This window comes from Ambystoma mexicanum, chromosome 3q, assembly GCF_040938575.1.
Source record: "Ambystoma mexicanum isolate Mex_15411 chromosome 3q, UKY_AmexF1_1, whole genome shotgun sequence".
NCBI lineage: Eukaryota > Metazoa > Chordata > Amphibia > Caudata > Ambystomatidae > Ambystoma > Ambystoma mexicanum.
The window spans coordinates 785,987,411-786,008,834 of NC_090926.1; the positions used below are offsets into that span (position 1 = coordinate 785,987,411).

Consider the following 21,424-nt stretch of genomic DNA (forward strand, 5'->3'; position numbering starts at 1 on the left):
TATCGTAGATTTGCCTGCTCTTGCCCGATATGTGTATTTCTAACCCCGCCTGAATTGGTCATTGCTTCAATTCCTGCCTGTGTTCTACAGATTGTGTGTGTGGCAAAGAGAGCGATGGATTTTACCTTGCTATGGAAAGGTCTAACACATGATGCCAAAAAGCCAGCTTGTGAACGTGGTGGGAAGGAAAGCATGTGAAGAAGTGGCGATACATCTGGCGTGGGTGGGATGCTATAGCCAGGAAACATGGGGTTGGTAGTGGACGGCCAAAATACAAACCTTTGTGTAGGGCACTAAAAATCCTTGCACTGGCTTTGATGAGAAGGCCCCTTCTCTAATTCTGTGGCAGCTTCATAATGTAATCTCAGTTCAAGTAGTCATGAAGGTTTTCAACGAGGAGTTGAATTTGAGCCACCTATGGTAGCTTCATACGTCACAGAGAGTAGAGTTTACATGGTTGCTTGAAGGGCCGAGATCTCATTGTGGAAGATGACCCCAGATAGTCACAGACTACCTCTGTGGCCATAACTGGCTCTTTGATTTAGAACGGGTTCATGATTTCCTTAATGATCTAATGTAGATGTTGGGTTTTTGCTTTAATGGTAGGACCTATAGTTGGCCTGCTGACCGTTTCATTGTCTTCTCCCTACTGTCCGCTCTTCCCTTTTTTGTTGAATCAAATTCTCGGGAGAAACATATTTATGCATCCCCAATATACTGACATGCTCAGAGTCCCAATCTCATCGCTTAGTAAGGAGACCCCATCATTTTCTCTTTGCACTTTCATGGGAAATAGGGAAGCTGAGGACTTCCTCTATGCAAAGATCTGTCACTTTCCCGACTCATCCGGTGAAAATTACCATTGGCCAACACAAGGGCAGGGGGTAGCAGCATCAACACTGGTAGGACGTTTCCCTCCAATGGGGGTAAGAGTACAGTGCCAACATTTAACACTCCCTTCCCCTTTCAGACCGTATAGCACCTTGCAGTGGAGCCCTGATGCTTTTCATGGTTCTTTTTCCTTTCCTTTCCTAGCAATAAGGTAACATCTTCACACCTTTATCCTGAAAAGGCAAACAAGTAATTATGGCTTCCAGCCATGTCTATCCTGGTTGTAGAGGTAGTTTAGTAAAGAACAATTGATTAAAAAAAAAGTTAAGAAAAATAGCTCTTATTTCTAAGGCAAAGGAAACTATGAAATACAACATATAATTTTTTTCCAGAAACTCCAATGGGGTAAAGTATGATTAGCAGTCATTTTGCCACAACAGGCCTTGTGTGAGCTACAAGCGCTCCAAGGCATAGATCAATGATGCTCTTAAAATCAATGTTATTTTGAGTGGATTATTTCTATATAGTCATGTCTGAGGACCCTCAGGTTGCTGCTCCCCATTTCTATATAGTAATGTCTGCGGACCCTCGGGTAGCTTCTGTCCATTTCTATATAGTGGTGTCTGAGGACCCTCAGGTTCCTGCTCCCCATTTCTATATAGTGATGTCTGAGGACCCTCAGGTTGCTGCTGTCTATTTCTATATAGTGATGTCTGAGGACCCTCAGATGGCTGCTGCCTCTATCTATATAGTGATGTCTGAGGACCCTCAGGTTGCTGCTGCCTTTTTCTATATAGTGGTGTCTGAGGACCCTCAGGTTCCTGCTCCCCATTTCTATATAGTGATGTCTGAGGACCCTCAGGTTGCTGCTGTCTATTTCTATATAGTGATGTCTGAGGACCCTCAGATGGCTGCTGCCTCTATCTATATAGTGATGTCTGAGGACCCTCAGGTTGCTGCTGCCTTTTTCTATATAGTGATGTCTGAGGACCCTCAGGTTGCTGCTGTACATTTCTACATAGTGATGTCTGAGGATCCTCAGGTTGCTGCTGTCTATTTCTATATAGTGATGTCTGAGGACCCTCAGGTTGCTGCTGCCTCTTTCTACATAGTGATGTCTGAGGACCCCCAGGTTGCTGCGCCCCATTTCTATATACTAATGTCTGAGGATCCTCAGGTTGCTGCTGTCCATTTCTATATGGTGACTGTTTGGGGATCCTCGGTTTGCTGATGATTGTTTCTATCCAGTGACTGTTTGGGGACCCTGAGGTTGATGATGACCGTTTCTATATAATGACTGGCTGAGGTCCCTCAGGTTGCTGACAGTCTGAGAACCCGCTGGATGCTGCTACCTCCACTGATGGTCAAGACAGATAACCAGTTACAGAGGCATTTTTTCACATTTGCTGGTACTATATTTTTAGAGGGACCATTTAAACCCACTTTTTCGATCTAGATGTAGGGAAAAGTTGTATTATTTTGTGTCATCAAAATGTGATGCACAACCGTGTCTCCTCCTCTCTCTTCTGGACCTGCAGTATGCCCAAACACTCCCCTCTTGGCTTTGTGTTTACTGCACTACTAGTGCAACCTACAAATAAGCCTCTGTCCTATTTCTATTTCAATACATCCAGCACACTCCTATTCGCAAAGGGGTGTTTATAAAACCCGCACATACACACTCAGTGAAGCCACACAATGCGCCAGCGCGGGGGGCAAGGCTTAGCACCAGGGGCCAGGTATGCTGATGCTCTCACCTGCTGATATTCAGGTCTACCTGGACACAGTCTTTGGCCGACACCCACAGAAAATAAGTCTGAAAAAAAAGAAGAAACAAGGCGTATTGAAGACTGGTCGGCATGGGACGAGGGGAGGAGGGAAGGAAAACGCAACAGTCTATATGGCGAGATCAACAGCAAAGCCGGGGAGGCCACATGAACTCTTCAGCACAGGCCCTCTCTTACATTATCTCACAAGACTCAGGTTTTTATGCTTGAACCTTGATTCAAGCAACCTGTTTCCGAGTCATTATGACCAGTCCAAGCGGCGAGTTCACCATCATATTCATGCATACAGGGCACATGAGGAGTATTAGGCAGTTTCCCTTCTATCGAAGCCTTGCACCAGCTCCCAGCCTTCCACTGTGTTGTCCAGTCCAGCTGCCCTCCACTTCTTGTCACACTCCAGCTGATGGTATATTTCAACCCCTCATTGGATTTGGACCCCACTTACTGTTGTCCTATTCCACTCCCTTATTGTCATATCTCTCTGCTCATTTCTGCTTCACCACATGCTCTTCTTAGTTCCCGCTGGCGTCTTCAATGCCAGCTTAGTGCCATACCCAGTCCCTCAGTGTTTTAGTTGCCCATCTTGTCCCGCCCTTGGATTTCTTCCCTGGCCCGCAGTGTTATTCCCACATCATATCCCACTCGGGTTTGAGTGAGGTCACAATGCCTCTAACCTCCACTATATCCCGCCCTCACTGCTGCATCATACAATTCTCCTGTCCCTCTCCCACATATAAGCCTCATTTGGACCAAAGCCAGTGTGACTGTGCCCAAATGCCCCGGGCCCACAGTCATGCCTGCGAACTATGTGACATCCTGCTCTGGCTCCGTCTTGTCCTATTGCTTCCTATTCAGAATCCTTGCTACACCAACATGTCCAAACACACTGCGACCAAATATGTGCACCACACCAATATGTGGCAGGAAGGCGCGGTTGGTTTGTCTCTCAATGCTCAAGCAGGAGGGCTGCTTAGGGACTGGGTCGCAGCAGGAGTCATTTATGCTGATGTTTGTAGTGACTAGAGTGTATGAGATTTGAGTGTTTGCAGTGAGAGGCCTGTGAGAATGCTGTGAGGTATGTGGAACCCTGGACACCTGGAGGCTCAGAGAATGTCAGTTATGGACTTGGAGATAAGACAGGGACCATAGTGGATGTATGCTACACAGTTATGTTAGTCTAGGCCTATGTGTGCATCCATTTCGTACATAAAACCCTGGAATGGGAGCGGTTCATGCAGGCTTAGTGAAGCATGCAGACAAGAGTCAGGTCTGAAATGTTTCCAAGAACGAACAACATTGGAGCTGGAAGGGGATCAGTGATATTGTAGCTTTATGGTAGGAAAGTGCATGGAAAGTGCATGCATTAAACATATGCATGTGCAGGTGGGGAGGCCTGCCTCGAGGGTTGTTGGGTCTGTCTGTTGGGCCAAACGCTAAGGATTGCTCAGAAATAAGGCAGCTATTTTTAAACTGCCCTCCTTTCGCGGTGGCCTCTAACATTGACCAACAAACACCCTGTCCTCATCCTGGGGTTCCACACCCACTGCACCAGTCCTGCCTCGCCATGCCTGCCCAAACAGCCCAATTTCTATTGATATGAAGACCAGCTCACTTCTAGGAAACAGGTTACTGGGTTGGCCCTTTAAATGTACCCAATGTGCGCTCTATTGTCCAGGATTCAGGTTCCACAATGCTGAAGCTCTTGGCTGCAGATCATGTGCCAACCCAAGTCCTTTTTCTCTTTAATTGTTTTTCTGAGCCTAGTCCCAGGGTGAAATCTTTGTGGCCTGCTAGCGGGATTCTTGGGTTTCTTTTTAAACGGAGATAGGTATACCTTTAGGGAGATGCGTGGCCAGAGGGTCCTCTGAAGGTCTGTTGGCTTGGCTGGGGTCTCTTCCATTAGTTTGAGCTTTATGCGGCAGAGGCCCATCCCTGTTAAATCTGAGACTGATTCCCCCCATTGCTTTACGTCTCCTCAAGCCAGGTACACAGTTACAAAGATTCACTTCCTCACTTAGTATACGTGTTTTTTTGGGGACTGGGGGGCAGCGCGCATTATACATCCCCTTTCTTGCATTTTGGGGACGTGGGAGAACTGTGGCAATTCAAAGCCTTCCTCGTCAGGTTGTGTATCTCTCTTTCTCTTCTACAGTTATTGATTTTCAAGGAACACTTTGCATGCAAAAGCATTGCAAAAAGCATTTGCTGCAAACTCTCATCTCAGAACTACTTTTTTGAAATATTTGCAAGGAATTTGGAGTTGGTCACACTGAGTTACCTGGGGGCAACCAGACGTGGACTCCCTGCTCACTGTGCTCAGAGAGGCACAGCTTCACCTCACTGATGAGGCCCAACAAGGCTGAAACACGTGTATGTGGTTGCTGTTGGTACTCTTGTTCAGAGAGGAATTGCCATAGCATTTCAGTGCTGGACTGCCTATGTGGGCGGGACAAAGACTGATATGCAAATGGGTATTTCCCATCGGTGAAAGTGAGCAAAAAGCATGTGCTGCAAACTCTCATCTCAGAACAGGTTATCATGCCATATTCTTTCTGGAGAGGAGCGCCTGCTACCTTTTTTGACACTTTGCATGCTGGTTCTTGTAGTCTGTCCCATTGTTTCTCTGGTAATGCTTTTTGTTGGGATGGGAGGCATGTAGGTCTACCGCTTGCAGGTATATTTTGTAGGTATAAGGCACTGAGCGATCCTTATTGATCCGAGATATAGGCTATTCCCATTGTCGTTGCAACTATGTCTTGTACTGTTAAGAGGGTTGCCTGGGTGTGTAATGTGGTTTCTGCAGATTGTGTGGAGATGATGCACGGCTAGATTTTAATACGTATTTGCTTTAATCGACCCTCACCCCCTTGCTTTGAGTGTTTGAGTGTCTGGGATGGCGAAGGTGGGTGTAAAATGCGTTCATGTTATGTTTGGTTGTAGAATTCCAGGATTCAAGAATAAGGGCCTTGTGACGAATCAACTTTCGGGGCACCAGTGGTCCAGGGATGCATATCGGTTTCTGAACCATCAATCAGCCCCACACCTCCAAAAGTCAATTATAAACCTCCTTGTACAATTTTGGTAACATGGACAGAATGGCAGACTTATCTCCGCAAGGTCGTTGATCATTGGTTAGTTGCAACACAGAAAAAATACAATTTTTACCCAGTGATAAAAGGGACTGTCCAGTCAAAGTTGTAAACACATCACTACTGTATTATTATCCAACACACACTTCTACCACACTGCATTCCTATACAGGGTGGGTTGTATTTTGTAGAGGACAGTTTCATTGAAGGAAAAGGGATACTGACAGCATGGTAGTTGGTAAATTAATGAATCACAATTGTTCAAGGATGCTTGTTTTCAACACAAAGGGAGCAATGGGTTGTAAAATGTCACTAGGGGCCTTGGGAGAAGGACAAGGGGGACATAACCACAATGTACCTTGTTCTATAGCTGTTCTTGGTGCTCGACATGGTCGAGTCGGTTTCAGGGCACTTTGCAGCTTCTGCGACAGAGATACAGATGGAGACAGCTGCGGTTATCAGGCGGCAGGCAGTTTGATGAGCAAGGCTGGACCAATGGCTGGCAGCAGGCTGGCCTACACATGCGGCTCAGGTTCAGGAATCGTTGTCTCAGTGCTGGTCGGTGGGTCTGAAGCACCGGTCGAGGCATCCTGGACGGCGTTAGCGACTGCAGCGTAACAACAGTCAGCGGTGCAGTCAGTTGCAGCTCAAGGGGCTCGACTGGCTCAACAAATGTTCTTTAAGGTGGGCATCGGTGGATGCTTGTCGATGCACGCCTCGTAGCTTTTTCACTGGGGTTGTGTAGTCCTTTAAGGCAGACAGCGCAAAGCTGAGGAGAGTGTTGCAGGCAACTGCCTTGTCACTGGTTTGGTTCAGACACTCTCTGGCACTTCCCACCTAGGAAGCTTGCTGCAGAGCCTAGTGGGGTACACTTTGTGCTGGCTGGGTAGCGGTTCTGGAGCTGCTGGAAGTTCCTCTGGATTCAATATCTCCCTCTGTTCCCTGGGAGATGTTTAGGGGAAGGATCTAGCTTCCCTCTTGGAAATCCTGGCCTACTTTCACAGGAGGAAGCTGTAGGGCAAACTGTACCTTCAGCCAGGGTCCAATTCTGAGTTCTTCTTGTTACTCCTTGCAAAGTCTTCAGATGATCTGCCCAAAAGAGGGGCTCAGTCCTCTTTACAAGCCACATGGGCCACAGTGATTGCTGTAGGCCAAGCCTATTTTAATGAACCAATCAGAGATCCACACTGACAATCTTCTGTATGCACGAGGTCATACCCAGAGTGCTTTGCAACAGAAAAGGTAAAGTGATGAAAACATCTAATACTAAGTCCAACCCATCTTCCTGTCTGGTGTGGATTAAAGGGTCTCTCTCGTTAATTGAGCTCTCTTTGGTTCCTGATTAAAGCGGCAGGTCTCCCTTGAAGCCGTGGCGAGAGCAGACTTTCTGACTTCAACAAACCACATTCTCGTACCTTCTGAATGGGGTCCCCCTGCGGGGATGACTATTGTAAACAGATGTCTCAGACATGACAGTTCACTGCCCCTGATACTAAGAGGCGGGAGCTGGTTTCAGGTTGACACAGATGCATATCAAAGGTTGTTGGGGTTTTCCTGTCTCCTTTGTTAGTCCTGCAACCAGGCCAATGTGGGCCTGTTTGAATTAACTCTGATTAGTATGCAAAGCTGCCACCAGCAGAGCTAGCAAAGGACAGGGAGGATCCATGGAGCCTTTGTTAATTAGGCTGTCCATGGCAGGAGGAAGGTTTTGCCCTCCCCCTTCATTGATGCCTTGATGTACTCTTGGCTGTCATAGCCCAACTAAATATGACAGGGGGACAGCGCATATAGGCTCTGTCCACCCCGAGTACACGGGTCTATGTGTATGTTGTGCGGTCAGCATAGGAATATGTGTGTGGATTAGTCCCTCTCATTTTCTGGAGGTTCATCTGCCATCATTCAATTTCTTTTAAAATTTCTAAAATCCCAGGCGAGTGCACCCCCACTGTGCGGATGGTCGAATTCTTCACAGGCTTTCCACTTCACAAAGGCTTTCTGAGCTGGGACCTTGATTCTATTACTGGTTTTTCAGTCAATGGCTTTCCATTGAAGATTAAAGTAAAAATCAAAAGAAAAAAAAGCTAAAATCTGTATTTTGTTTACCTTTCCATCTCAGGCGAGTGTGTGTACTGGGCCATGTCTGATAGAGGGGGATTGCTTCTCCCTGCAGCCTCCATGGTGGTGTGCTGATATGTGGGCCTTATGCTCTGCAGCTTTGTCCTCAGAGGCCTATAGGCCTCCGAAGCAGTGGCTGAAGCGTTTGGTAGAGCACCAGGTAGGAGGCTTCTTTTAGCAACACTCCTTCCTGCGAGTGGTCACATGCAGTCTGAGTGGCATCAGTGATCCCGGACCTGGCCGATTTGCAGATTCTCAGTGGGTATCTCTCTAGGTCGGTAATACTGTGACTCTAACTCTTTTTTACATGCTGCCTCTTCTCTCACACTTTTCTGGTGGTCGGGGAATTGAGATTTGTGGTCGATTGGGCTTGTTTATGGACAGGTTGCCTGTATTCCAACTGTTCCAGGGTGCACAGGGGGCCTTTGGGTGTTGCTCATCGTTATGTTATGTTATCATCACTTATGTAGCGCACGGTCGCCCAAGGGCATCATGGCGCTTAAGGAGAGAGAGAGTGGCAACTAGGAGAGTTAGAAAAAGTGAGTTTTTCTGAACTGAAGATAGTTTGAGATTTGTTTGATGGCCAGTGGAAGCTTATTCCACAGAGTAGCTGTGGCAATTGAAAAGGCTCGCCCGCCTACATGTTAATGCTTATATCTAGGAACTAGAAGCATTTCGGCAGCGGTGGAATGCAGATTGCGAGTAGGATAATAGCGAAAAAATTTCGCTTGGACATACTCCGCACCCTGATTATGAAGAGCACGATGAACAATACATAGGGCCTTAAACTCTACCCGTTGGGCCACTGGGAGCCAGTGCAGTGTCCTGAGCACCGGCGAGATGTGGACTCCATAAGGGGTAACAGTGGACACCCGAGCAGCCAAGTTCTGTAGAAGCTGCAGTCGTTTTATCAGCTTCTTAGGTTGGGCCAGATATAGAGAATTACAGTAGTTTATCCGCGATAGTACCAGGGCGGCAACTACCGGGGGACGAAGAGGGGCCGGGATCAGGAGCAGCACCATCCTAAGGGTTTGTAATTGGAGGTGGCCAGCCTGACACACTGCTGTAACCTGTTGGTCCATAAACAGAGAGGCTGATAGCATGACACCCAGGTTTTTTACTTTCTTAACTGGGGTTTAATGGGCCCAAAGAGGAGAGCCAGAAAGAGGACACCCAGAGTTTAGGATCAGGAGGGCAACCCACCACCGTCACCTCGGTCTTGTCACCATTCAGCTGCCACGGCGTTCAGAGGTCCTCGTCCAGCTAAGCACCTGCGAGATTACTGCGATATGGGACCAGTCCTGGCCTATACCAGTCGCACGGGACCCTGAGCGACGTCGGCCCGTACAAAACGACAGCCGACTCACCAAGTGCCATTTATGCACCGGCAATCCTGCATCTTCTAAGGATTACCCAAACAGCAACCTTCTGCTACCACAGCAGTAGATACAACGGACAGCACCGCCACAGGTGCCTCTCCTGACGAAGGCCAGCACAAAGACAGGCGCTAATCAAGCCCCCTTTTTTAGGCCGAAACACACCCTGTGTCGATCCTTGTGACACAACAATACCACCCCCCTCGTGCATGTTATATGTAAATATTGTTGTGTGCACCATGTGTAAGCTATGCCTTGGACCTATGCAAGTCTCAGGCGCACGTTTCCCTGCTTTATAGGGTTGTTATACCCCCTCCATCTGTGGGAAATGTGCATTCGATTGAAGTTTTGACCTCAATAATTCTGAGGCCGACACCCATCTGTGTCACTACTATCCATCACCGACCTTGTCCGTTTTGATTTCACTTACCTTTCGTGCTTATCGAAAGAACTGTAAAATAAATTGTCTAGTCACCCGAAACTTCCTGTGTTGATTCAAAATAAATACACACACACAGAAGTTTTCTGTTTTCTGTCGGATCTCTTCATCCTGATTTTTTGTCTATTATACCATTCAGCTTGAGCCAGTTGTGGCTCATCCAGTCCCCCACCGCCGCCAGACACCCCCACAGGCATAACGACACCTCAGATTGATCAAGATCTAATCGAATCAGTATCTGGGTGTCATCGGTGTACGAGTAGCATCTGATGCCGAAGGAGCGGATGAGACACACCAAGGCCCAGATGTTGAACAGGATAGGCGACAGGGAGGAGCCCTGAGGAACCCCACAGCTCAGGTGGCAGGGAGAGGAAAGGAAAGATGGCATTGCTAAGGTCTGTGAACGGTCAGCAAAGAACGACCTGAACCAGGCTAGTACCTGCCCTGAGATACCAAACTGGGCGAGGCGGGACAGCAGGATGGAGTGGTCGACAGTATCGAAGGCCGCTGGTAAATTCAATAAAATCAGGGCCCCCACACCACCAGTGTCCACCAGCCTGGTCATGTCGTCTAGAACGGCTACCAGAACACTCTCCGTGCCTCGGCCAGGGTGAAAACTGGATTGAACTGTGTCCAGAAGCTTGTTAGATTCCAGATGACAGGAGAGCAGAGGGGATACCAGTGACTCCAGGAGTTTAGCCAGGAGAGGGAGTAGAGAGATAGGGCGAAAATTAGAAGGGATAGATGGGTCCAGAGTCGGTTTCTTCAGCAGAGGAACTACTCTTGCTGATTTCAATTCCTGTGGGATGAGCCCTGTCATAAATGAGCTATTAACCGCAAGAGTGATCTCAGATAGTAAAAGAGGAGCTATCTCTTTCATGACCCTCAAGGGGATGGCATCAGAGGGGGAGCAGGACTTAATCTTATTAATAGCCGTCAGGACAGCTTCCTCAGAGAAAACTGGAAACGTGGACCAGATATTAGTTGTATTAGGAGCTGTAGTGATGGAAGAAAAAATAGAAGATGTCGGGGCCGCCCCGATAGTGGTAGAAGAGATGTTTTGCCTGATAGTCTCAATTTTTGTAATGAAGAAGCGAGATAGTATATCGCATAATTCTTGGGATGGCGCGACTATAGAGGTAAGTCTCTCCATTGAGGCAAGAGCCTTGACCACAGAGAACAGAGCACTTGGCTGAGATAGGGAGAGTACAATATAGGAAGAGCTAGTTTTGGTGAGCCAATTTTCAGAGCACTCTTTCAATTTCTGTTTAGGGGATCCCTTTCATGGGAGCTGATGGTGAGTCTTGTGCCCCTATCGGCAAAGGTCCTGAAGGCAGGGGAGTTGCAGGAATGCTTGCAATGTAAACATTTCAAAGGGTCTTGCTATGTGCCTGTAGATGTTTTCTCATGACAGATGGCACACATTCAGTTCGAGCTGTCTTTAGAATGGAGGCATGGTGGCACTGCCAGGCAGCGTTGGATTGAGCAGTCGGCCAACCGGCCCGTGGCCGATAAGAATTGGAGCTGTCTGGACTGTGGGCCGGTTTTATTTAGCACTTAGGGGCCGATTTATTAGTCACACACACACACGTAATAAATCATTCATTCCATTAGCATTTCCACTCTGGGCTGCCTCTGCTCTCAGCCTGATGGCGCCGGCAGTGCTGCCTGGGCGGGCGTGGTCCGTGGTGTTGTTATTTTGTTACATTTGCTAAAAGTAACAGGCTTCGTCCGGCGGAGCGCGCCCATGTGCCCACAGGTGAGAGAGCAGAGCAGGCCATTTAGCATTCAGTTTCGTTTCGCTTCCTTTCGAATTTTGCATTCAAAAGGAAGCGAGACTTCGAGTGCTGACTGCCTGCGGAGAGGATCAAAGTGCTCCCTGCAGAGGCTGTGGGGAAGGCGTGCACACAGTCATGGGGAAAGAACATAATCCGGCGAGCTGCAGAGGTTAGTTGGGAGGCACGCATAAACTTTGTTCTCCTTTCCCAGTGCGTGTGCGCCAGTTTTGGGATTGCTAAATGATGTTCTTGCTGACTGGCAGTGGAGCTTCAAGCACTAATTGTGCAGCCCGTACTATAGAAAATAATAGATTTTTTTTAAACTGACGCCATTCCTCAGACATACTCATGAAAGCAGACTTTCCTATTTGCAATGAAAGTGTGTCCTGTATAATAATTACACCGCATCAGCCACACACACACACGTAATAAATCATTCATTCCATTAGCATTTCCACTCTGGGCTGCCTCTGCTCTCAGCCTGATGGCGCCGGCAGTGCTGCCTGGGCGGGCGTGGTGTTGTTACATTTGCTAAAAGTAACAGGTTTCATCCGGAGAGCGCGCCCATGTGCCCACAGGTGAGAGAGCAGAGCAGGCCATTTAGCATTCAGTTTCGTTTCGCTTCCTTTCGAATTTTGCATTCAAAAGGAAGCGAGACTTCGAGTGCTGACTGCCCGCGGAGAGGATCAAAGTGCTCCCTGCAGAGGCTGTGGGGAAGGCGTGCACACAGTCATGGGGAAAGAACATAATCCGGCGAGCTGCAGAGGTTAGTTGGCAGGCACGCATAAACTTTGTTCTCCTTTCCCAGTGCGTGTGCGCCAGTTTTGGGATTGCTAAATGATGTTCTTGCTGACTGGCAGTGGAGCTTCAAGCACTAATTGTGCAGCCCGTACTATAGAAAACAATAGATTTTTTTTAAACTGACGCCATTCCTCAGACATACTCATGAAAGCAGACTTTTTCCTATTTGCAATGAAAGTGTGTCCTGTATAATAATTACACCGCTCAAGCAGCTACTGCTGCTTTTTAAGTGTCTCCCTTTGCAATGCCTGCCCCATCCATCCGAGAGGAGTTGTTGAAATGGGCAGTGCGCAAGCAACACAAACCCTGCCACTGGCAAATAATTTCACAGGAACTCAACGCAGCGCATAGGCTGTGTTTAACCACTGCTTTAGAGCAATTGTGTTTCGTGTTGGAGATAGACCCGTTTTGATGCTTTAGACAGTAAATAATAGATATATCTCAAAGGCTGTAACTCCCATTAAAATGAATAGATTGTATTAGAACTAGAAGGGATGTGCAGTCCTGTTATTTGGTTTTGTAACTCTTAAAAAGGATGGATATTCTTTTCTCGCAGTTTGCATTCTGCCCATCGATTTGTTTCTTTTTAGTTTTTATGTAGCGCTGAAGCCCACTTTACAGTCACTTCAAAGCACTAGTTGGCAATAAGGTAAGAGAAGAGGATTGGCAGACAGAAGAGAATGATGCTCAGTGGGAAGTCTAGGGAACCGTGTGAAGTGATTAACATTAAGGGCCTGATTCATAGAATTTTTTCATGATGCAAAGTGACTTTTCACTGGTGCAAAGTGACTTTGCATTGACAACAAACACCCCGATTCATGAAACTGTGCAAAGTGTATTTTTGCAGTGCAAAGTCACTTTGAACCATGCAAACAAGTTAATGAATCAGGCCCTATCTCTATAGTTCTAATTAGAATTTCAGAGTTTAGGTTATTAAAGGCCTGGTTGAAGGTGAAGAAGCAGAGGTACATTGTCCCCGAGACTGGGGGCATGATGGTGGACAGACCTACACCTTCTGTGCTTATCTCAGATGGTATGAGGCCAGGAGGTTGTGGGGGGGCCAAGGCTTGCTTAGCAGAGTGCTTGTGCTCTAGTCAGGAATTGTGGCTCATTATAGTAGTGGAAGGATTTGTGGTGCAGTCAATAGATCTCGCATTTATGTGGAGGTCTCCTGCATCCGTAGTCCCATCACACCTTCCATGTTGTGTGTGACACCTTCGGACCGTACTATTTGCCAAATTTATTTTATATGCTGGGTTTTGCTGGCACATATTTTAAGAAGGAACAACAGAACTACAAGTCCCAGAATACAAAGTGCTCTGTGTGGTGATAGATTGTCGGTCGACACGACAACACATGACTTCAGGGACAGGGCGAGGCGGGTCAGGCTGGGCATACAATTGTCTCGGGGACCATCAAAAAAATGTCCCAGGCCAGTTGCAAATAGCAATTAATTACTTTTGTGACAGACTGTTTGAGTAGTACCCAGGGATTTTTTGATAAAACGTAATGCTAATTGTGCAATTTAAAGAATATTGATTCAGCAACAATGGTCAAAACTATTAGTCGCATAGTGAAGTTACTCATTCAACTGTAACTGGGCCATATTGGTCAAAAAAGTGTCCCACAGTTGCAAGTGGCTATTAATTCCTTTGGTGACACTGTTTGAATAGTAACCAAGGGGGAGTTTTTTAAAATAAAATGTGATGTAAATTGTGTATTTTAAAGAATATTTATTCAGCAACACTGGTCAAAACTACTAACCCCATAGTGAAGTAGCTCGTCAAACTGGCCCACATTGGCCAAGAAGTGGTCTACTTTGACCAAAAAAACTGGCCTAAACCAGCATTTAGCATTTTTGGTCTGGTCATGGAGGAAACTGCACAGGGGGCCGTGAGTACTGCGCTGTGTGGGAAGGTTGTTGCATGCTTACTGTTACATGATAGGGTGAAAGAGCATCATCATTCAAGCCAGAAACTGTGCGAAACCTACTTGATCCGTTGCTAGTGCCTTCATATGAATCCACATAGAATGATAAATAGTTTACAGTTAAGTTGGAACCTACACAGTTGGGAATAGCATGTAATTTTGTTACTACCTACGAACATACTTGCAAACGTAGAAGTAATAGCCTGTATTTGTTATGCACGTGTTTAAGTGGAACGAGTTTCCATTCAATTTCATATGGGGCAGCACAATGGCAGCCCTGGGGTGGAATTCGAGCAGGGACAGCAGCTTTCAGCAATACTTGGACAAGAAGAGTGACATGGGTGGGGCAGAAGTGGGACAAGAGGCAGCATGAAAATGTGTTACAGTGGTAATGCAAGCACAGATTGTTAAGGCCAGTACGTGTTGTATGTTATCACTTTCTCAAGTGTTTACACAAAACATTACATGCAACAGACACATGAACCCTCCATGAGTAACTTTTTATGTAAAGTCGTGAATTGACGCGATTCACGGATGATGGTTTGAGGGCCACTTTTTTGAGGCGAGGGGTGGGCCACTTTTATTTGGGTGTCCGGGCCTATTTCTTGTCCCAGTCCGACCCTGCTGCCAGGGGTATTTGCCTGTCATCTGAAAGGCAAAGAGATGGTCTGGTGGCACCAATGCTGACCTTGGAACTGGTGGCTGGCTTTGTCTGGTGGCTTCTGTTCTCAGCCAGGTTTTGTTGTGGCGGTGCTTGAGCATCTACTGTGCATCCATTGGTTGTATTGAGGCCTCACATTTCTGATGGGCGCAGCATGATTTGCTGGAGTGGATAAGTGCTCGTGTGTGCAATGGAAGGCCTGTCCCACAACGCATTGGCATATTTCACGTGTTCCCCTTCCAAGTTCCTTGGAAAATTGTCCTGTGTTATAGAAATCAGAACATAATTGCATCAGTTTCACATTTTTCTTGGTGTTGGGGAAGAATCATCCCATGCCATAGGCTCCTTGGGCCAGCCCGGGCTTGCCCACTTCACATCCGCGCCCAGTCCATTTTAGTACTGGTAGTCCATACTCCAGAGCTCGAAACATCCCCATCTGCTACTGGAAGTTTGGGGTTGGCTGCTCAGCAGCTGGAACCGTTCAGTCTTGTCACAATGTGCATTGTTATCGCGGGGGCCCTGGTGCCTTCTGCTTGCATTAATGAGCTGGGTGCCTGGTGGATCAAAACTGGGGTTAAAACCAGTGTCCTTTTATATTCAACGACATGAGTGGCTACCGTTTTCCCACGTTATAGACCGTCCTTTGGGTTGTTTTTTCTCCTCTTTTACTATATGTCCCACGCTTTTGCCCTGTTGACATGCCCGGGGGGTTGTGATACCCTTGCCTCTCTGTTCAGTTGAAAGGGTTTTCCACATTTCTCGCTGGCCCCTTTTGTTTGTGTTGAATCTTCACTAGGTGGAAGGCCTTTTGTCTTTGTATCGTCTGGTTATGTGGTGGATCCTGGTACTGGCGGACAGTGTTTGGACTATTGTTTTTTTTGCTTGAAACCTTACCATGTGGCTGTGACTTGTGGTAAAATGCCACTTAAAGTAGTGTAAGGAACTCATGGTGGCAACAGTAAAGACAGACAAAAGTGATCACAGTTCAAGGGTGTTTATTAAACTATAAATGCAGGGTGTAAAAATGCCTAAACTAAACCTGAATCTAAGATGGGAGCAAGTTTCAACCATCAAATGAAAAATAAGGCAGTCCTTGTGGCATTGTGTCAAACTAAAAAGTCCTATACTTTAAAAAACATATTGCCAAATCCTTACAACTAATTACAGAAAGAGTGTGGGATAGGGTTTTCAATAGAGAAAGAAGTGTTCACAAATAATAAGTTAGGAGGTGATTGCCAAGGGACTCCCTCTCCCACGTTTTGAGTACAGGACAAAGTGGATCTCCTGAGCACAGCACATGCTCGTGCCGACAGTTCTGTACCAGCTATCAGGTTCTTCGATGGCCAAGTCTCTTTTCGATAAAAAGTCTCTTGCCTTCGATGCCTGATGTAGCCGACAAACAAACACAAAGTTCTGATCCACGTGTAATGTGGGTGATGGCTTCACGACTGGGTCTCCCTCTTCCGGGCGTAGACCCTTCACGAATCGTATTCAACAATTCAACTAAACAGTTGCTTTTTCGATCAACTTTGGGTGATAACTTTCTACCCTTGGATCTCACTCCTTTGGGCTTGGATCCCTTTCAGATGTCAGCCTCCCTCTTCTGAGTTCACTCCTGCCAACGCTCTGTTCATAGGGACTTCCGGCTTCACCCCTTTTCGTCAGTATCCCTCCACCGGGATCACTCTTGCCAACTTTTGTAACACCCTGTTAATACACTCATTTCACCTTCTGGGATTCATTTCCCTTAGCTTCGCAATCACATATCGGTCAAAGACTTTCAACGGTACAAAAGGATTTTACAAGATCCCTGTATGACCACTTTGACCTCCTTTCGCCTCTTCCCAAGGCCTTCTGGTTAAGGTAATCTCCACCATCGGATAATCGCCCAGAGTTTCCTGTGTGAGCACCCACATGGTGCCGGCCTCCTCTGTTGCTGTCCCCCCTCTCTCATCAATAATGTCTTTACATCTTACAAAGTTCATTTTAGCCGGTGGCTACTTTTCGCTCAACACATTCTGGTTTCTTATTGATTCTCCCAACTCACCAGGGTGATGAACCGCTTGGCTTTCTTTATCCTTGGAGTCAAGTTTGGTACCACCGAGAGCAGCATCCTTCCCCGGCTTGGTTATCAGCGAAGGAGGGTTTTGTGTACCATAGACATCTGCTGCAACACACGCTGGCTATTGTTCGCGGTCTTATGCTTCCTTCTGCAGAGGTTTCATGGGCCTTGGTCAGAAAGGGCATGGTCGCTTCTCTCCTTGTCACCCCCCTTGGTATGCGCCGACTTTCTCCTCTTCTTGAACTGCCGTGCTGAGTTAGCTCCCATGTTGTGCAGTCTGCCTTGATTTTCTTGTACTCCACCTTTTATCCCTGTGGGGAAGGGAAAGGGCCGTTGGGTGTGTGTGATTCTGGTCTATTGCCTGACCATTGTTTTGGGATATGTCAGGTAAACTGTTCTAGTGTTAGTCCGTTGTCTTTTGTGTTGTGCGAACGTGTTTGTATTGGAAAAGGGGGGGGGAGTGTTTTGGAATAAACGACATGGTAGGATGGGGAAAAGGTGTTGACAGAAGGGGGATACCGCATCTCACCCGTCGGTGTCCCACTCCCACTCCCCAAAGACCCCCCATCCAGGTGATCCATTCTCACTGGTCCACCCCCTGAAACTGGATCCAATAGCGATGGCCGTGTCCTGGCCACCTGGATGACAGATCCCTGGGGACTAGCTAAGGAGACACCTTCAGGTTTCTCACAGTAGATAATATCTTGGTCAGCTAAGTCCCTTCTCCATGTCTGCGCCGGCGGTCAGGAGGGAGGTGCTCCTGGTCCTGTGGGTAAGTGGAGGAGCTGAGGGGGAATCAGGTCCTTTTTGGTGGGGCAACAGGATAAGGCTGCCTGTTGCCTCCCCGCATTCAAAGAAAACAAAAAAGCGCCACCCGGGGAGACTGGCCTCTGTTCCAGCCACCTGATTGACTGAGCGCTCTTCCCTTGCTTACTGGTAATTTTCATTCCAACAAGTCAAACTCTTCCTTGTCAGAGTCCTTGATTTCCCTCCTATCCTCTAGTGCCGCTAAAACAACAGAGGTAGTACTGCCTGACGTTTCCTGCCAGGGTATTACAGTCTGTCTGTATGTAACCTACAATTGTCTCCTCTACGGTCTGTATGTAACTATTAACTTATCCTGTATATAACCACCAATTGCCAAACCAGCCACATGTAACTGGTACCTGTAACAGCGCCTCGATTCATTCGAGTTTTTGCGCACTTTATAAATAAATAAATGCTGCTTGGATATTGCAAATAGATCTTTTTGGGGTATTTATCCTGAGAGTAAGGGGGGGGTTTCAAAGTGTAGGTACAAACTAAAAAGGGCTATTGCTGTTGCCTGTTTCCTTCATATGGACTTGCAATCATGATCTTAAGGTTGTGTCTCACTACAGTTGAAATCAGTGTTAATAAAGGTTATCGCGTGCTGCCACAGCTCTATCACTGTTATGTAAATGATCGCTCAGACATCTCCAGCTCCGTTGTGACTCATCACAAACATGGCTCCTGACCTATCCTGCAGTACCACATTCACTACTCCTGTTCTATCATGAATTTCCAATTGCACATCTCTGGCTCTACAGAGAATTATCTCACAAACAGCTTTGCATCTATAGTGAATTAACACACACATGTGTGTGCGCACACACACACAAACATGCACACATTGAAGAAGTTCCATCTGCTGAGGGTGTAAAAGCCCTAGGTTTTTCGATTTTTATCAATAATAAAATGATGCAGTTAATTCCATCTCAGAAAGGATGGTCTGCTAACCAGACCCCCCTTTCAGCAAACTCCATGCCAAAAGCATATTGTGCACCTGTGCCCTGCTGCATCAGTAACCTGAACTGCAGTGACTGTTCTTCAATGGCACAGAGCAAGTTCATAGATAAGCAGGTGCCCTTTGGGGTGACAGCAAAGTCACTTCAGCGCAAGGCTGCATTTAAAAACTGCACCTCTGTTCCAAAACCACATTATTATGAAGAATGACCATCCTGGTGGCAGTTTAATCTTTTAACATAAACCATACCTGAGTTTGGGTATGGTGGCTGGTACTTCACATAATTATTAAAGACACATCTGATCTGTATCGTACATTTGTCAACACTGTGATGGGTCAGCCACCCAGCAGAAACAGAGCTAGTGGGGCCCCGCTTTTGATACTTTAAAACACTGCTCAGCAGCAGGACCTGTCATGGGAAACAGGAATCAAAGGACACACCCTAAACAACAGGACTAGCAAGGTGTTGCATAACAAAGGGCCTTGATGCTATGGGTCTGATAAGGGGTGGGTTTAGTATAGTAAAATGAGCGCAAAACAGATACACACACACACACTCCATCTCTCTCACGAAATGACTACTGCTCTAGATGAGTACAGTGATAAGTGTTAGTTTCTAAACTCCTAAAGCAGGAGTGATGCCAATTATAAAGGTGAAACCCGCACAACCCGACAGGTGTACCCTTTTTCATCTCTGTTGTAATGTGTGGTGTGGGCATGCTATACTCTTCAGGAGGGATGTGAACTAGCAAAGAAGCATCCAAACAACAATATTACTGTGGTACAAAATAAAGGAAATGTCCAATCAAGTTTCCATTAAAAATATGAGTCATTCATTAAACTAAAAATGCAAACACACTAATGAAAACACTAAATACAACCTCTGTATAGGAAGAGACAGAAGGTACATCCTTTTGAATGGAAAGGGGCACTCTGCGTCTGCAGGCAGGGGTATAAAGCTAATAGGCTTTCTAGCAATGTTCCAGTTTATGAATATGTCTTAGAAATGTAAAGAGTGGGATCTTTAATGTCTCTAGGGCCCTTACAACAAGGCCAGAAGTACACAACTTCTTATTCTTGGGGGGAGGGCTTGACAGTGTTGAGCTGGGCTTCTATGTGCTTTCCAGACATTTCAGACGGTATTGAGATGGGTTCAGTTGGCCTTCCGATGGGTCAAGACGGTGTATAGATGATACAAGTCAGAGATCCTGGTGGTCGAATCACTGTTGGGACAGATCAAGTCGATGCTACCAGCAAGTTGAGCTGCTATTGAGAGGGGTTGAGTCAATGCTCCCAGCAGGTCGATTAGGCGCTCCCCATAGATCGAGTCGGCATCAAGATAGTTTGAGCCTCAATGGGTTGAGAGGGATTTGAGAAGACACATAAAGCGTGGAATACCAAAGACAGCTCATGTGTTCCTGTTGCAGCTCAAAAATGACTTCAATGTAGTCAAGTTGGCATCCAATTGGTTATAGGTTGAGAATAAAGCCCATAGCAGTTCCTTGGTTCTTGGGTCGCTGGTAGACCCTCTCCAGGGTCTTCAAGGATAAGGTGACTCCTTCTGCCCTTTCCAATGATTTAGGTTTTCAGAGAGCACTTGCAGGGCTGTCATCTCCAGCTGTTCCCAGTGGTGCCAGCATCAGGCAGACCTTGCCCAAGTACTTGTCGTCCCCCCCTAAATGGGCCTCTGGGATGGGTGAAGGGAATGTCTGTTGTCTGTGCCCTTCGTTGGAGGTCATTATCTTCACCTAAATGGCTGAAGGCTTTGGGTAGACTATTATCTCAATAAGGCTCTAATGAAATCCTTCGTCTGATTTCCAAATTTGAATTGAATTTAAGGGAGGGTCTCACTCTTCTATACTCAATTTGCCACAGTGGATTGCTCCATTTCAAGCCTTCTCTAAGGGTCCAGTCCTGGCTGCTGTGCCAATAGTAATCTCTTGGTAATATCAGTCCCACGGTGACTTGTTCTTCAGGAAGTATAGAGCGGGCACAGCAAGTTTGAGTGGCCTAGAGATTCCAAGATGGTGGAATCCTTTTCCTGACCGTAATTTCACTCTTGAACTACTATAAAAATTCCTTCCCCACTGTCTGCCTTACATCAAAGTGACTTTGAAGGACTCATACCCAGCTAACCCCTTGGGGGTACTTTTTGTCCTCTTGGGAAGGTGACTTCCAGATTTAAAGCCCTATAGAGAATCCATATTCAATTCCATAGCTAAAAAGGTGGACAGCAAGCGGACGATAAGTGGTCTGCTGTGGTTCCCTCTGCTGGAGTCTGGAGTCTATTTTTCATGGCAATTAAAGAGAAGGATGAGCCTCTACTCGAGAACCACAGCATAGAGGTTAAAACCTCATTAACAGCACGGAGCGCCACGCGAACAACAACGAACAACAAGTGGATGATAAGTGGTCTGCTGTGGTCTGCTGGTGGGCCGTGGTGAACTCTTAAGGGGAATACAAGAGGAGTCCAGTGTAGAGGAGGAGCAAAGTGCCCCTGCAGGAAATCCCGCCCCTTTACGCCTGTATGCTGGAAGCCAGAGATCGTTCCATGCTTGACTCCAGTGACTATGACTATTCCGCTGAGAGTCTTCGAGAAAAGGTATCCACTAAGAAAACCCTATCTAATGTATCCCAGAAGAGATGACAATCTCTTTGAAGAGGTCCCTGAAGGAATATGAAGAATGAAAGAAAGAGAAGTTGGTGACGTCACAAGAGATGAGCGTGATGCACTGAGAAGACCGGCTGAAGAAGAGAATGTATGGACCTTATAGAATCTGATGACGAAGTG

The 21,424-nt window shown here is 46.7% G+C and overlaps 1 protein-coding gene across 1 annotated transcript in view; it reads right to left on the reverse strand.

Moving 5' to 3' along the window:
- Positions 1-21,424, reverse strand: part of OTOP2 (otopetrin 2) — a 124,921-nt gene that overhangs the window by 16,785 nt on the left and 86,712 nt on the right. The window contains exon 3 of the mRNA XM_069604547.1: positions 2,589-2,647. Within this exon, the coding sequence (XP_069460648.1) occupies positions 2,589-2,647 (59 nt within the window). The remainder of the gene's footprint in view (positions 1-2,588; positions 2,648-21,424) is intronic.